Raw genomic sequence first — 17,487 nt, 5'->3', positions numbered from 1 at the left:
TGCATGGTTTTCTCAAATATTTATGAACTTATATAAAATGTGTAAAAAAACTTATTATACATATATTTCAATATGAATTAAAATAAAACTAAGTACACAAAACATGTGTCGAAAATGCGAAATGAGCCAGATATTTCATTCTGAAATTGAAAATGTCTGTACAGTCGAATTCGCCAGCATGCATATCATGCATGTACGATGTGAATCTAAATTTAGTTTTACGGATCATTTTAATTTTCTGCAACGATATCTATTCATACGACACACGAACACTAACCCCGATCCTGTAATAAAAAGACGAATAGTGCGGTTATTGTAGAAAAATATGTACGAAATATCTTCGTCACAATCGGCTCGGGCGCTAACTAGTCTGCTGCATTTTATGAAATTCGTCTTCAATGTATACTTTTTCTTGCCTATTTTGTGTTATTGTAAAACATTTTTATCAATATATTACAATTTAACACATATAAAAATCGTGCAGTCCCGCTTTAATTACACATCAATTATCAATTAGTGAAATTATTAATATCAAACAATATGTGTCATAAATGGGCGTACTCGAGAGTCAAACATATGCCGATGTTGTCTTCAATAATAACGATTGTCGCACTTTACCTTTAATTGGTAATTACAGACGTGTTAATCAATTATGGTATATTCTCAAAAACTGAAATAGATGACACCAATCAGTAAGTGTCATAAATAGAGCCTATTCGAGATGCAAATATACGAGTCAATATTGCAAATGTTATAGCCGTATTAACATTTTAAAATATACGTTTTACTCCCGGGGTTTGACTGCTAAACTTTAATAATATGTATTAAATAGGTTTTAAATGTGTTTTATAAAGATACATTGATAAAACCTGTGTTGTTTGCATTTATTTTTTAAGATAGAAACACATGTGTATTTTTTGTAAAATATTTAAGTGATGTAAGAAATTTTAATTAACGTTGTCACCAATCTGCATCTATTAATTTAATAAGTATTATTGTCCAATTTTATAAAAAATAGATTTTTGTCCATTAATGCTTACTGTTTAAATGACTGAGTGATGAAACAATTAAATGAGTTACAAATCTGAGAATATGAATAATTTGATTGAAATAACCATGAACACAAACGTTTCATTACCCGTTTTTTAGTTTTCACAGATGTATAGTATCACAAAATACTAAGCAGTGTAGTATTTCGTGTATTCAAATAATCTGCATGGCGTAAAGACATATGGTCCGTATGGTTCGCAAGTCTGGGCCGTATAGTCCGCAAACCCGGGCCGTATGATCCGCAAATCTGGGCCGTATGGTCCGCAAATCTGGGCCGTATGGTCTGGGCCGTATGGTCCATGGTCCGTATACAAACACATGTACTCACAGATGTAAATAAGCAAACACATTTTCAACAAGTTGTTGGGTTATATGTCCAGATATTTATGGGGATCAATCATGTATTGAAATAAAAAAGGCATTTAATTGTTTCTATAACAAAAAAGTGGTTTTAAATAATCTTTTTCTGATTTCAGGTTCAGTGCTGGTGGAAAAACATGAGTTCCTGATCAAGAGCAGCTTTAAAGGCGAGCCCTTATCATAAGTTATGATACATGTCATTATCAATGTGACAGTTGCCTTAAAAAATTGATGGAGAATAAATTGTTTTTAAAAAGCTTGAAACGTTTATTTACACATTTTGTGTCAAGACTTAATTAAACAATTAATATAGTTGACAGAAATAATTGTAACCAATATTATTGCTGTTAATTGGAACATCCTTATAGTGTAAGCAAACACACTTTTCTATATGGAGAGGAAATCCAGGTTCAAATCCTGGTGGGGATCCCATATTAGCAGCAACTTAGATTGTGTTCATATTGATTATACAAACAATAATTTTTGTTGTCAAAGTGTGTTGTATTTAATATGCAAATGAAATTTTCATTGTTTTTTGATAATTTTCTCTATCTCACACACACTTACGCAGTAATTTTGTTTTGTTTTACTTCATGTTATGTATCATTCGTATTAGGGCACCATTATTAGGTTCACAAGATATCAGATGTCAAAAACAAAGGCCCATAATTATGTCCTGGCAATTTATCATAATTATAAAACTTATACTTTGAAAAGAAAAGGGTTCTTCTTTGTTTCTACTACAGAATCAAATAAAAACGTAGAGTGATTAAAGAATGCATCACTTTAAATGCTTTGCCATACAGCGTAGTTGTTGCGGGCACAAATGATCCACCGCTTGACATGACAATTCCAATGTAAATAAAATTGTTAACTAATTTCTAATCGGTAACTTGCCTTAAATAAAGGACCTACTGTTTGTTTATAATAATAATTCAATACTACTCCAGCAGCTGGAGTTTCACTTCTTTATATTGAATTGCACAACAGTTTGATGTGTGCTGAGTGGATGCAGTAGCGTGTATCCCCGTACATATCTTCGATGTTGTTATATTTTCAGCCTTCAGAGGCTGGTAGCGGTATTGTTTTTTTAATTATTTTTTAGAAACCTTGTTTAAGACCTTTCTTATACTTAGATTCTTATACATTCTCTGTACTTATAAAGTAAACGTGTATGTTCATCAATTGAGAGTTCTGCAGGTTATACTGAATTTTTACAGACCATTATCTGACAAGCTGCCTTTTACTCTTTTATGTATATTGACTTGGTAATGTGTATTAATGTAACTATAAGAATTGGTGGTTTCGCCAAATAAAAACCCTATGGACAGATTGATAACAAAAAACCCTAAAGTTGTTCTCTCCCCATTGGGAATTCCGATTGCACGTAGTATTCATTTGCCGTTAAATTATAGACAGTTGTTTTTTTCTAAACCTACAGTCAAATTAAGTTTACTTCGAACATCTTTCAATGGAGATACAATGCGGCAGGGTTCTAGTTCGCAGCGTAATCAAGCTCCGTGTACATGGGCGTCCGCACATAGGGGCAAATGGGGTCAGCTGACCCCCCAGGAAAATCGATGAGAGAAATAGATAGTTGAATATGGAAAAATCTATACGTGTACAATTATGATTCCTGAATTGAACAATTTGGGTCAGAATGACCCCTGGTTAGATTCACACGAACATCAACTCCCATTTACATGTAAACAAGTCATGGATGCGGTTATTGCACAATTTATTAATTCTCAAAACATCGTTTTAAACATGATTCGTTCGTGCGGAGAAGTCAATTTATTAACAATTAACATGTATTCAGTCCCTAAAAAGGAAGTGAAGGTGATGTGGGTCTCTGCCGAATTTCTCGATGAAAATATTCCTGTCCGTGTTGATCCGATCCCTGTGAACCTCATCATCATGCATAATCCTGAGAGCCTGTCGTCGGACATGGTGGATCTTAGCAATGTCTTGGCTCGTCTCAGCTAGCGTGCTATTAAATGATCGTTCCAGCGTACAAGAAGTGGGGGCATGGTTAATAATATGATCATCACCTAACGCACGGCCGGAAACAAATCCGTTTTTTGACCAAGTCAACAAAATATTACTCATTCTTTATGATGGATTCCTTCTTGTTCCTGTTGTACCATGACAATGCGTCTTGTTCAAAATTATCAATTTGATAAAATTCGTCGATGGTTAGGACTGTATCTGTCAAATAATGATGAGAAATTGGGTGAAATATTTGGGTTTTCTTTATGTACGAAATATTGACAAGTATATCAGTAGCGAGTATGCATGACGGTCAAAAGATTAAATATTTGGATCTGGTGCGTGTTTAACAACAAAGGGGTTACAATGCTGTTGACACAAGCCTAAGGCTGTATTTGCATTATTTATTATTCGTACCACAACGCTCATTAACGTGTGCATACTTGAATAGTGAACTCTCCAGTAAGTTGAAATTCAGCCAATCAGGAACAAGCACGTATAGAACACTGACCAATGGGATTCATAACTGAGTTTCACGGGCTAGATGTTAGAGGGAAACAAGACAGTTAGCGCTTAGACTTGGAGACGTACGGATCGAGAAAAACACAATCATGTAGCAATCACAACGTATTTGTATAACTGAAAATATTAAATATGTTAGACATTAAATTGGACTAGAAACTGATATGTGGTGTTGTTAAATATTTTATCCTATATTATGCAGAGAAATTAACATAAATAGAGAGGGACCGACTTGTCCCATGCGCGGCACGAGAAAATGGTAGTTAATGCAAAACTCGTCATCTTGGCATTATGTGCATGACGAGATATCGAATGATAGGCTACACACTGGTAATTTAAGAGTATTGAACATTGTTAGTAACTATGTGTCGTCCATGAACTATGTACGATTACGGGACATATCTTTATAGTCTGATCGATTGAAATTTTAATGTGGTTCGGATGGAGTTGATATAATATGAACGTAGGCATATTAGATTATGAAAATCGGCTTCTTAGAGACTGGATCAGTGAGTCCATGTAGGGATATAAATCGTGTGTCGATAGTATTCTTCACTGGTTCCACCAACATTTGCTCGGTGTACTTGACGGCCACATTGCCGTGGTATTGTCATTGTAACACCAATATCTTCGGCTGTTTTTAATGCCGGACCAAATATATCCTCCGCGAAAATCGAATCCGCATTTTCTAGATGATCGGTGAACATCGATGTCAGATTATCAATGTGTGTTTTGACACCGATTGTGTCTAATTGAACAGCCTAAAGTGCTTGCATGATGGGCTCTAAAATGGACAAATATTTGGCTATAAGGTGGAGCTTTATCACAAATGTCGCCGTTCCACTTGTCATCCATAGCTGATGTGCAGTCTGTCGTCCTTTTGTATTATGTTCGTTTTGCGCTATATATTTTAACTGATGGCGTATTTCGATGAAATGGTTAGCAAAGATTCGTATGCTTTTTTACTTTGCTGTCCACCTTGTTTCGCTTTAAAATGGTGTATTCGGAACTAGCCGTCTTCTCTTAGGGCTCTATCTGAATCTCTATCTACTTAATGTTTGCTTTCACAGTCCCTATGTGCGTCAGAAATTGTATTTAGATTCTATATGAGAAAAGTCACTATGATTAAAGGAGAGAAAAATAGGTATAACCTACTCCAATACAGTCAATTTTTCACTTCCAAATCCTAACTCGTAACCTTCCAGATATACTTCATGATGCACCATTATCTGGCCTTATTCTCAAAATTGTCTACGTCTCCGGCTGCAAAGGGGAAGAAAACCCCCCTTGACCCCCCCCCCAGGAAAATTCCTGCGGACACCCATGTCCGTGTTATCGGTATCCTACAATAAATAAGTGCAACTCCAGGAAGTGTTTATGTTGCAAGTTTTTAAATATGTCCTCTTTTATTCTTTCATCTGTTAATAACCGCACATTTTCAGTTAACATTAAATCCGATGTCTCATGAAATTCTATGCATGTTGTTTATGTCATAACTTGAAATGTACCCTGTTGTGGTGCGCAATACCTTTGGCAGACTGGTAGATCACTTAAAACACGTTTTAGGGAACAATTTTTTTATTATTAAAAATAACAATAAATTTTACAACTTCATTTACCAGCACTTTAATAAAACGGGTCATAGCGTTACAAATATTTCAATTCAACCTGTGGAGCAACTTATTTTTAATAATGGTACTTCATATCAGTGCCAATTAAAAGCAAGGTGCATGTCGGAATTTGAATGGATTAAACGTTTGCAATCAGCTTACCCACTTGGATTAAATGATAATATTCTAAATGTTGGAACTATTTCTAAAAATAAATCGATTAATTCATTTTCTCTGTTTAGTAAACGTCTAAGAAAAAAACGTTCACACGGCATTAGGAAAAATGGTAACTTAAGGCGTAAATTTAAACGTCTGCTTTCTTTAAATGACTGCTATACATTATTACAAAATGGGGGTAAACATAAATTATTAAATGCACTTTGCTCTCTTTCTGTTTCTTCGTTGGCGCATATTGATAAGGAATGTAAACTTGTTTTACTTCAATCTGACCCTCTATGTGAATGTGCTTGTATTATTGAATCTTTCACAGACTACTATCTTAAACCATTTATTGAAAATGCACTTAACAAAACTAGAAATCGTATCAAAATTGAGTTTTGTAACAAAGGTCTTGATTTAATTGACCTTCCAGAAATATTCAATGATAAAAATGTACGTCGGTTGATTCCCCCTTATTTCCGCAATACTGAATCAACACTTATTTGCTACAAATATAGTAAACCTGTAAGAAGTATCGTTTTTAATTATAATTCTATTTCCACAGATATTAATGTAATAAGAAATTGTCCTACATCATGTGACTGTTCTAGTTCCAAATATATATATATGGTCCAGTTGGACATGTTTTTACTGGGGACCTTAATTTCATTCAAAATAAAAACCTTAGAAATTTACTACGCAGAGGCCCTAAGTATAGATTGCCTATTCCTGTTGATTTTGATGACTGCATGAAGAAAATCGTAACATCATTACAGGATTATTGCACTAAATGGTGCAGGAAGGAAAATGCTGAAATTACTGCACTTAATGACTGGAAAACAAAAATATTTAGTATGGCCATTAATAAAATATATTTTTATGATACAAATCCTTTGGCCTTACCACATTCACCTAAATTTAATAAACAAAATCTCTGTAAATTGCTTGAAGACTTAAAATCTAAATTCGCAATAGTTCCTGCTGATAAGGCTGCTAATAATGTTATAATAATATGACGAGTGTTTTATGTTCAAACTATTTCACAAGAACTTTCACAAACTACATCATATTGTGATTAGCAACCTAATGAAATTATTGCCGACCATATTGCCGAATGCAAAAAATTAAATGTAATAGTCAATATTACTGACAAGAAATTGCCATCACTTTACTGGATACCTAAATTACATAAAACGCCATATAAAAGTCGTTTTATCGCTCATTCAGTGGCTTGTACCACCAAGCAATTATCAGTGTATCTTACATCTGCATTGAGTGCTATTAGATATCATACAGCTAAATATTGTAATAAAGTTTATGAAAATAGTAATATTAACCTATTTTGGTCAATAAAAAACTCCTTAGAAGTTATTGATAAATTGAAAAGAAAAAAAAATAAGGTGTCACAAGTAAGCACTTATGATTTTTCTACACTATATACAGCGTTTCCTCACGCTTTAATAAAATCCAAACTTGTTTCTTTGATTGAAAAAAACATTTCCTAGAGAGAAGTGTTCATATCTAGCTTTAAACACTATAACAGCTTTTTTTACTAATCAGATATTAGATAATTACATCACTGAGACTGGTCTTGACTTTTGTGCAGCACTTACTTTTCTTCTGGATAACTTGTTTGTTGTATTTAATGGTAAAATATTTAAACAAATTATTGGCGTTCCTATGGGTACTAATTGTGCGCCACTTATTGCTGATCTTTTTTTTATAATGTTATGAAAGCGAATTTATGTTAGAATTATCTAAAACATTACAAGTAGATTTGATTCAATGTTTTAACCTTACTAGTAGGTACATTGATGACATACTTAATTTAGATAATCCATTATTTAAACAATATATTCACAAAATCTACCCTAACGAACTAGTCTTAAATAGATCGTCTCAATCCAATACAGACGCTGTTATTTAGACTTACATCTAACTATTAATAATATGATTAAAACTAGTTTATACGACAAACTGGGCGACTTTAACTTTGAAATTGTGAATTTTCCGTTCCTAGATGGCAACATCCCTAAAGGTCCTTCCTATGGTATTTACATTTCGCAGTTGGTACGTTATGCCAGAGCATGTTCATGTATTAAAGATTTTAATGATCCTAATCTTATATTTACAAAGAAATTGCTAAAACAAGGCTTTTTGTATCATAACCTAAGAAGTAAATTCGCTAGATTTCACTCAAAGTATGGTGATTTAATTTCAAAATAAAATGTTTCTTTAAAATGGCATTTAAATAATGGAATTTCCCATCCATCATTTTATGGAGATTTTCTGAAGAGTGCCGGCAAATTAAAATATGTTAAAGAAAATGTTCATATTAAACTTTACAATTTAATTAACTCGTTTTTATCAAAAGGATATGATGCTGATGTACTTAAAAACACGTGCTTGATTTTTTTTTGATTCACTATATCTTTCTTCTCTTAAAATTTGGAATCATTAATGATATTATGGTCATTTTTCACATTTGAGCATAATTGTGTCTTTGTGTCGTTTGCACAATTCTGCATGAAGACTACATTTAGACTCGCATCTTACATCAAATCATTTCTGTCGTCAGTTGTCAAAACACCTATATACTGTTTGATTCCAATAATGTCGCTTTAATGGAATTACCATTTTTATTCATTTGATTCTTCATATTTAATCACCAAAACTTTTTATTAGTAGTTCAATTTTGCAGTACCGCCCCATTTATATTTATATTTTTACTTTACAGCACTGCCCCTGGAATTTGTTCACGTCATTGTGTCTTCGCTTGTCAATTACGTCATAACTCTTTCTCTGGTCTTGGGTACATTGATTTTTTTGTGACGTCATACGACCAACTTTCCCAGTTGTAATCTACATGCATAGGTCATTGGGTTTATAATTTTATTTTTATTTTCTCTGTGACAGGCGTTTCTTGTTTGATTTATTTTTTAGCAGTACACAAACAACCAAGCAATGTAATATGGAACTTTTACACCCATTATTGCTGCTTCTTCCTGTATTTGTGCGATGATGATCTGAAATATAAACTTTATGATGCTCTATTTTTATATCTTTTTCTATAAAGAAGGAATGTAGTTGACACTTGTTCATAGTTTCTTTCCATCGTTCCTCAAAAAGTTGTAACTGTTGCTCTGGTATATTCAATACCATTGAATTAAATGGTAATTAATTGAATGCGTTTAAATTCCCTTTTATTATTGTTTAATTTGTGTAACATTCCTATGAGGTTAAATTTTAGTTACACTTAAATGTACAAATGTATTATGAATATTGCTGGTCCAAGTGTGAGGTTGAGCTGTCCAAAACCGGTTTAAACCCCCAATGCTTTGCATTGACCGTTCCAAGGCGGTGACCCCAGCTTTATTCTTATTTGTGTTTATGTTGTTTTGTATTGTGCTGTATTGTGCTGTTTTGTACTGTTTGGGCAATCGGTCACTTGCCTTAAATAAAGGACCTACTAATATAATAATAATTCAATACTACTCCAGCAGCTGGAGTTTCACTTCTTTATATTGACCTTTATATTTCCATTTTAATGTTTGACTAATTTTAACTCCTTTTCGGAATACATATTCTATTGTCTATTTGTTTGATATTGCTATACTTTTGAGGTCGTTTTATAATTGAGGCAGGAAGTCGGCGAGTCGTTGTACGACATACACCTAAGACAACCGGTCACCGAGAACCTGCTCCGAGTTTGTTTTTTTTGTGCATGGTGAACATGATTTAGTCGGTATTATGTGCGATTTACTTAAATATGTTAGCTGGCTTAGTCGCGTTGTCAGTACTATATTCATTTGAGGCGGCTGTTAGGTCAGTTGGAGTCAGTTATTCTTTCCTTCAAGATAGTTTGAGATATGTACTTATTGCATTCTTAAGAGTGTTTAGGGTTATATTTTATCTAGGTATCCCGTTTCACGCAGGCCGGCATAAACAAATGGTTGCTATCTATATTAAGTGTTTTTTGTAAACCGATATTATACCGCCGCTCAGTTCTAGGCGCTGCACAGTGTGTGCCAAACATAAAAGATATTTATTTATAAGTATTACGAATGTTAAATAGCGGACAGGAGACTGGTTTGTTATAGTCCCCTTGAAGCAGCGACACCATCAGTCCCAGGAGCGTGTATGCCCTATCTTCCCGTTTAATGGGACTGTCAATGTTGATCTTATGACTAGGGTTCTTAAATAGCGGGAAATAAAGGTCCGCATAGTATATTTGCAAGCGGTGGTCCAGTTCGTTATAACCTTTCTGATGAATGATTGCGAATAGTTCGCAAGCGCTAGGGAGTAGGTTGGAAGGTAGACCCTCATGAGATCCTACCCGAGCGAGTTGGTAAGCATGTTCGTTGCCTAAAATACATGTACATACGTGACTCGAACTCCAAAGAAATTTAAGTGATATAGTTTAAGTTGTTAATTTATTAATTTCCTTTGAAACTGAATATTAAGTCAGGTCACGGTTTGGATGTTTCTGCTTTGATAAACGCTCGCACAGCGCTAAGGCAAAGCGAGTCGAAGCTAAATACGTATTTAGATCGTTCATGCGTTTCCGAATTCAGCCAGGTTATCGCACTGTTAATTATGGCTACCGGGTAATTCACATGTTAATTTAGAAAGGTGGTTTGTATATTTTACTTTGCCGTGATGGATGAGTTTGGGCTAACAGAGCCGCTATTTGGGTCGTTGTCGGATTTCTTAACCAAGTTTGCAAGTCGATGTCAGGTCTGGAGAGTGTGCTTATGCTAAAGTAAGAGGGTGCTTGTGTTTTAATATCATTAGTTTGGTAGTAACTGCCTAGCTTTAGTAGGTTATGCGCATAAGTGAGCCCGAAGCGCTTTTTATGTTATCTTTTAAAGTAAGCTGGATCTAACGTTATACTCTCATTATCCGGAAGCTTGATTTTGAAAGAGGCCGTTCATGCGCGGAATTTCAATTGATTTATTTATCTTTGATGGCTAAGTTCGAGCATTCCACATTCGATATGTAGTGGTATAGTGCCTGCGGTTTTTCGTTTTCGAAATAATTGTTACAGCTGTGTTTTGGACAACGCGTTCAGTTGGCACAGAAATAAAACTGAACTAGATCATCTTGTCTATATGTGCTGAATAGTTCATCGCGAGTAAGAATTATGTATGTAGTTCTTCATTACTTCAAAGATCCAGCGAATTAAGAGACTATCGTGTAAATGATATTAATGGATATTTTTATAATAGAAGAAATAACACTTTTACTGTAAAATTCATACAAGGAATAAACTGCTCATGAAAATCATGTGTCACCTCACAGTTCACAAATATTAACTTTAGTGACTGCATGGTGCTATACGGATATGATACATATAAGACCCTTATATGGATAAATCTTACACGATTTCACTAACATCATAAAACAAAAAACACATAATAAATTGTTTCTTATATTTCAATATTTCAAGAAATGTGTGTTACAAATAAAGCAAATCTTAAACGTGGCATCGTGAGCTGTATTTCGTAAGTAAACAACATTAAAAACGAGTGAACATTATTTTCAACGTTCTGATATTTAAAAAAAACACAATTTATGTAATCTACAAATCTGAACACATGACTGACTATCTGCCATGATACCAATGCCAACAATCACAAAGGAATATTTCACGTTCCAAATGATCAGCAGGGCCTGTAGTCACCTACCAATCTTACTCGGAAGAATGAATCATGTTCTTATGTTCATGAAAACAGCGATTAATGTAGATATACAGGTAACAAATTAATCTCTAGCCATTAACATATTGTTCAATCGAAACCAATAGTTTTATTTTACGAGTTCAAAATTGTAAAGAATATTGCAGTTTAAGATTATTTTTTATTCTTAAGTCAATTATATTACTGGGTTCATGGACATGTGTACAGGATTACACAATTAAATCAACCAGTTTTAGTTCAATGATAAGAAACAAAAGCGATATACATGGATCATTACTTATATTTATTGAATGACTTAATGGGTTTTCTTAAAGTAACAATCTCGTTGTACAGCATGCATCCCCCCCCCTATTTTCATTACAGTCATCAACAACTTATGATCCCATGATAAGAAAATCAGTACCTGGAGATCATTCCTATACATATTTTCTTTTGCATTTTTGAGACAGGTGCAAACTTATGCTCGATTGGTCATTGTCGGCTCGGGTACTACTTACATGTACCCCGGGTACTCTTAAGTATACTTACATGAACCCCGGGTACGGTAAATATACTAAAACGTACCCGGGAAATTTAACGCTAAATCGGTCGTTGTCGGCTATTTTTTTTAATTAATTATATACACATGTATGTCAATTTTCTGTAAAATGGCCTCTATATTATCGAAACTCATACTCACAAAGCATGTTGACGCAGTTTTTTTTAAACAGAAGTTTGTTTAAGATAATCGGTAGCGCGTTTTACGACATCGGATTTTAGGCGGGAATACAACTCGGGTACAGTCTAATATCGACCGGGTACGATTAAGTATATTTACCGTACCCGGGGTACATGTAAGTATACTTAAGAGTACCCGGGGTACATGTTAGAAGTATCCGAGCCGACAATGACCAATCGAGCCAAACTTATACACATCCACTTCTTCAAAGGGAGGCATTTTACATCGACATATTTCAGCCCCACAACACAGGTTCGTAATTGTAAATTAGAGCTAACTATGAGACTGCCTCTCCTCAACAATACAATCAGAGCTTGTCCCAAGACTATCATTGGTATAAAAGCTTTCAGAAAGATTTTCTCTCCTAGGACAAATAAACACATCTGTCCCATGACATATTATCTTGTGCAATCAAATGAGACATTTTTGCAAGAGCGTACCTTCCCAAACCAAATCAACCAAGATCTGATCCTAACATTTTCTTCTACAACAATCATGTCAGAGCTGCCTCTAAATCTTTTATTGTAAAACAAATAAATCTGAGCTTGACATAGGACTTCTCTTTTCCCACATTCCGACTGGAGCTGTCCCAAGGCTGTCTCTTCTAGAGCAATCGCCCCCTGCAGTCTGCTGAGCCACAATAACAGTAGAGCACTTTCCCAGGAACGCTGCCCACTTCATAGTTGTAGTCCCACGTTAGTTCCGAGCCAGCACTTATGTATCTGAAGGGCAATAAAGAAGCTACCTCTATGAGTTTATTTCACAGACAGTTGAATACAAAGATAATACAGTTTGCTTAAAGTCCAATCAGACTACTTCTCAAAATGTTGTCTGCCGACAAATTTATTGATAAGCAAACACATACCTTTACATAAATTGTTATTGATAAGCAAACACATACCTTTACATAAATTGTTATTGATAAGCAAACACATACCTTTACATAAATTGTCTAAGTATAAAAGGATCATTATTTTTCAAATTTAATCAAAACTAACAACTACTTTGATATTTCATTGAATACCTGCATCAGATATAGAGATTTTGAGTTGTTGCACTCAAATGTTCAAGTACAAAAGGGGACATTATGCTGATAAATTGCAAGCCATAGTTATGTTCCTTGTAAGGATGACCTTAAGATAATTATATTAAGTTTTAATTGAACATCTGTGGTGGTTAAAGAGATATGTAATTGTTTCCAGAAAACACATTTCAGTATTTCATATTCCATGCAAACCTTCACCTGATTGCCTAAGAACAAAATAATTCTTAATCCTGCTAATAGATTCAAGTCTTCGTAAGTTACTGATTACAAAGGCCCTTTGAAGTTTTATTTGTTTAATTTCAATAAAATATGCAGATGTGGCATTCAAACATTTACCTGCATTTTCTTTGTACAAAAGGGGCATTATTATGCTGTATTGCAGATCAGAGTAATTGGCCTTGGTCAGTGACCTCACATGATGATCACAAAGACCTTTGTTAAGTATCAATAGAATACCCTTTTCAATTGAATATCTGTAGTAGTTACAGAGATATGTACTTGTTGCACGTAAACCTTAACCTTTGTCATCTTACACAGTAACATAACTGGACCTTGTAAGAACCAGAGAGGGAATATTTCTGCTAAAAAGCTAGTCACAGTTTAATATAGGTCTTGGTCAGTGACTGTTCATGAAAACCCAGATCATATATGTACAGTTTAATTGAATAAAATAAAATACATACTGCCCGGCAAAGAATGCGATCCAAGGGAATCGAAGGTCATGGGTATCTACGAACACATTCTGGACAAAGGCATTTGGCAAGCAACTATGCTGTAATAAATATATTATAGATGGTATTCATATCTGCAATGTGTATATTAATACAGTTTTCTAGAAAAATTTACATATTATAAATAAATAGTAGTTGATGAATATCAACATAAATGACAGGTGTTTTAGTTTATGGTCGATGTGTCCATAAGCAAAAAAACCCATCAGACTTGCAGATTTATAGCAATTTCTATGGTTAGTATCATAACAATCTTACACATACTGCAACATAATAATCACTATATTCATTATCTAGAAAAATAAGTGCGGACATCAAGACCGTTATAAGTCATATTTAAAATACAAAACAAAACATCATCATGAATCTTACATTGAGATATCTGCCAATGTTGCCCATGGACTTGGCGTCCATGATATAACAGGACTGGCCATCCTTGAAGAAGTCTCTTACAGATGGGCCGTGGAAGCTGTCATCCTCATCCTTCTCATCTGAAACTGAAATAAGGGGGCATTTAGCAAAGATGTTTACATTTATCTCAATCACATGGTTTGTTTGCAAATATTTCTTGACTTTCAAATATAACCATTTGTCATTATATACCTATTTATTTTACTTTGATTTCATTGAAAGCCTTGCCCTTATTCAGATTACATGAGCGAATTTTCTGCAAATGACCCATGCTTGCCTGTCTTTGAAATAATCATAAGAATGCTCTCTGGGTGAGGACCAAAACCTCCTTTTCAAAATGCGGTCACTATATCGTTTACTCATTTTTAGCATTGACGTTGCATTTCATTTGTTAAAGATTTTAACCTATTAAAAACTAAACTGAATTTTGTGTTCATGATTTCATTCTTTGCTGAGTTAGCCATGAATACAGTTTCTCCTTGTATTTCATCACATCTATTGAATCTCCTTGTATTTCATCACATCTATTGAAAATGTCTCCATAATAACACCGACATGCAAAATCTGAGATGATTGGAATTTCTATAAGTGATAACATGTACTCAATTACCAGGGCAACTTAATTGCTATATAATTCCTGAATTCTACCCAAATTAATAAAATCAAAAAGGACATGGGACGCATTAAAGTCACTATAACGCTCAAAATCAACGAAAATTTCGTTAAGTATTTCGTAAAATAAAGTTAACACCTTAACAATCAGTGTTCCTTATAGCAATAGCCAAAATTTCAACGCTAGATGTGGTATGATTACTTAGATTTTTGTAGATACAAAATGCTCGTTTTTATTTATTTGTGGTCACAATTAATTCCGGGTGTGTAGAAATACCGAAATCCCCATAATTACCGAAATCCCCCGAAATCACCAATAATATTTATTATTTATCAAAATACTGCAGATATTAAGATAGAATATTGCAAAATACAATCTATTCACTGATGAAAAATTGTTTTATCCATGTTTGGTAGTGAAAAACTAAAATATATACATAATTATTGGGATTCCGAGTATGTATCCATAGCGCATGCTTTCACAAGCACGATCAGGTACAGAAATCCCTGCTGTAAATATTGTTGTTAAGTTTTTGTCTGTACCTCTTCTTTCTTATATCAAAAAGCCACCCAGATGATTTTTTGACACTTGAAGAGCTTTACAGCGGGGATTTCTGTACCTGATCGTGCTTGTGAAAACATGCACTATGGATTCATACTCGGAATCCCAATAATTATGTATATATTTTAGTTGTTCACTACCAAACATGGATAAAAACTATTTTTCATCAGTGAATAGATTGTATTTTGCAATATTCTATCTTAATATCCGCAGTATTTTGATAAATAATAAATATTATTGGTGATTTCGGGGGATTTCTGGGGATTTCGGTAATTACGGGGATTTCGGTATTTCTACACACCCGGAATTAATTGTGGCCACAGATAAATAAAAACGAGCATTTTGTATCTACAAAAATCTAAGTAATAATACCACATCTAGCGTTGAAATTTTGGCTATTGCTATAAGGAACACTGATTGTTAAGGTGTTAACTTTATTTGACGAAATACTTAACGAAATTTTCGTTGATTTTGAGCGTTATAGTGACTTTAATTAAATTTAAAACAAGTATTGGCTGGATGATTACATAAACATATTAAAAACAAGAAATTGCCAAGCAATATGGTCCCCTACCGGTGAAACTCCACCATTGTCAGTATATTTTTTTAATTTGTTGCCATAGCAACCAGAATTCTTGACGTAAGAACAAAATGAAATGACGTGCATATTGCCATCTATCCATGTTTCAAGTTCAAGAAAAAATATGAAGAACTTTTAAAGTTATCGTAGGATCCAGAAAAGTGTGACTGACAGACTGACAGACAGACAGAGCGTAGGGGACGAAAACACCACCAAGTTTTCTTTTTATTGTACGTATGGTTTTTACCTTCCTTGTGGTCCTTTTTCGAAGGATTCAGAGACCCATAACGTGCAGCTGTTGAGCGACCAACACGCTTTTTCTTCTCAAGGTCTGAAGATTCCAAAACAAGGAATGTTAACATATTTCAATATAAAATTATGATGATGGATACAAAATCTTATTTGAATATAAACACTGAGTCAGCCCATGTAATACAAGGAAAGCATACTGACCTGAGCTCAAGGAACACCAATTGTCTTAAACTTGACCTGATAACCCAGTGTTTCATCAACCTTGACAAATATTCAAACATTCCATGATATTGACCAGATCATTATTCTGATCATGTTTTATCAAGATTTAGTCACATACCAATATGTGACTTCCAGGCTTGTAATTTTTAGGTTCAGGTTTTACTTGTCAACTTCTTAGATTTCTAGGTATGTCTCTGCCTACAACCATCAGTAATGCAACCAAAATGCTTATCATCAATGATAAAAACCTCCATATATTGCTTTAACCAAGAATAAGTTTCATTACACTAGGTCAACCAAACGAAATTGGAAACACATTTTCAATGTTCAGTAAGTGTGACCTGCACCTGTAAAGCTGCATTAATGCAAGATCTTCATATAAGGTGTCATCAAATAAAGTTTAATTACTATAGCTTGAAGCCACACACCTTGAAATAAAATACAAGTTAATCAATACATATAGATGCAATTTGAGAGTGTGCAAAATTGTCACTAAATCTTTAGCCTAGTTGTAAGTAATTAGTTTTTTTTTAAATTTTAAAACCGAAAGTAGTATTTCTATATGTATAAGTCCATTTTGACAAAGGCGATATTTTTTAAGTTTTAATGCGCAAAAAGACGGTTTTCTATCTTGTAACCACCAGATATATTGTAATTGGCATATATAAAATTAAATATATAGCCTAGTTAGCAAGTAATTTATTATTTTTTAAATTTAAAAACCGAAAGTAGGATTTCTATACGTATACGTCCATTTTGACTTACCGGATAATTTTTAAGTTTTAAAGCGCAAAAAAGACGAATTTCTACCTTGTAACTACCAGATATATTCTTATTGGCGTCGATAAAATAAAATCTATAGCCTAGTTAGCAAGTAATTTATTATTTTTCAAACGGTACCGCTTTTAAAACCGAAAAAAGGATTTCTAGACGTATACATCCATTTCGACAAACGCGATTATTTT

At 33.8% G+C, this 17,487-nt stretch overlaps 1 protein-coding gene across 8 annotated transcripts in view; it reads right to left on the bottom strand.

The window, feature by feature from the left end:
- Positions 1-11,108: 11,108 nt before the first annotated feature.
- Positions 11,109-17,487, bottom strand: part of LOC127843614 (histone-lysine N-methyltransferase SETDB1-like) — a 92,620-nt gene continuing 86,241 nt past the window's right edge. For all 8 annotated transcript variants that reach the window (XM_052373303.1, XM_052373317.1, XM_052373311.1 and 5 more), the window contains 4 exons: positions 16,296-16,379; positions 14,256-14,380; positions 13,836-13,924; positions 11,109-12,829 (listed from right to left, as the gene is read on the bottom strand). In XM_052373303.1, coding sequence (XP_052229263.1) covers positions 12,712-12,829; positions 13,836-13,924; positions 14,256-14,380; positions 16,296-16,379 — 416 coding nt within the window. In that variant the 3' untranslated portion in view covers positions 11,109-12,711. The remainder of the gene's footprint in view (positions 12,830-13,835; positions 13,925-14,255; positions 14,381-16,295; positions 16,380-17,487) is intronic.

The sequence above is a fragment of the Dreissena polymorpha genome, chromosome 1 (assembly GCF_020536995.1).
Source record: "Dreissena polymorpha isolate Duluth1 chromosome 1, UMN_Dpol_1.0, whole genome shotgun sequence".
In the NCBI taxonomy this organism is placed as follows: Eukaryota; Metazoa; Mollusca; class Bivalvia; order Myida; family Dreissenidae; genus Dreissena; species Dreissena polymorpha.
This window is presented reverse-complemented; position numbering and strand designations above follow the sequence as displayed.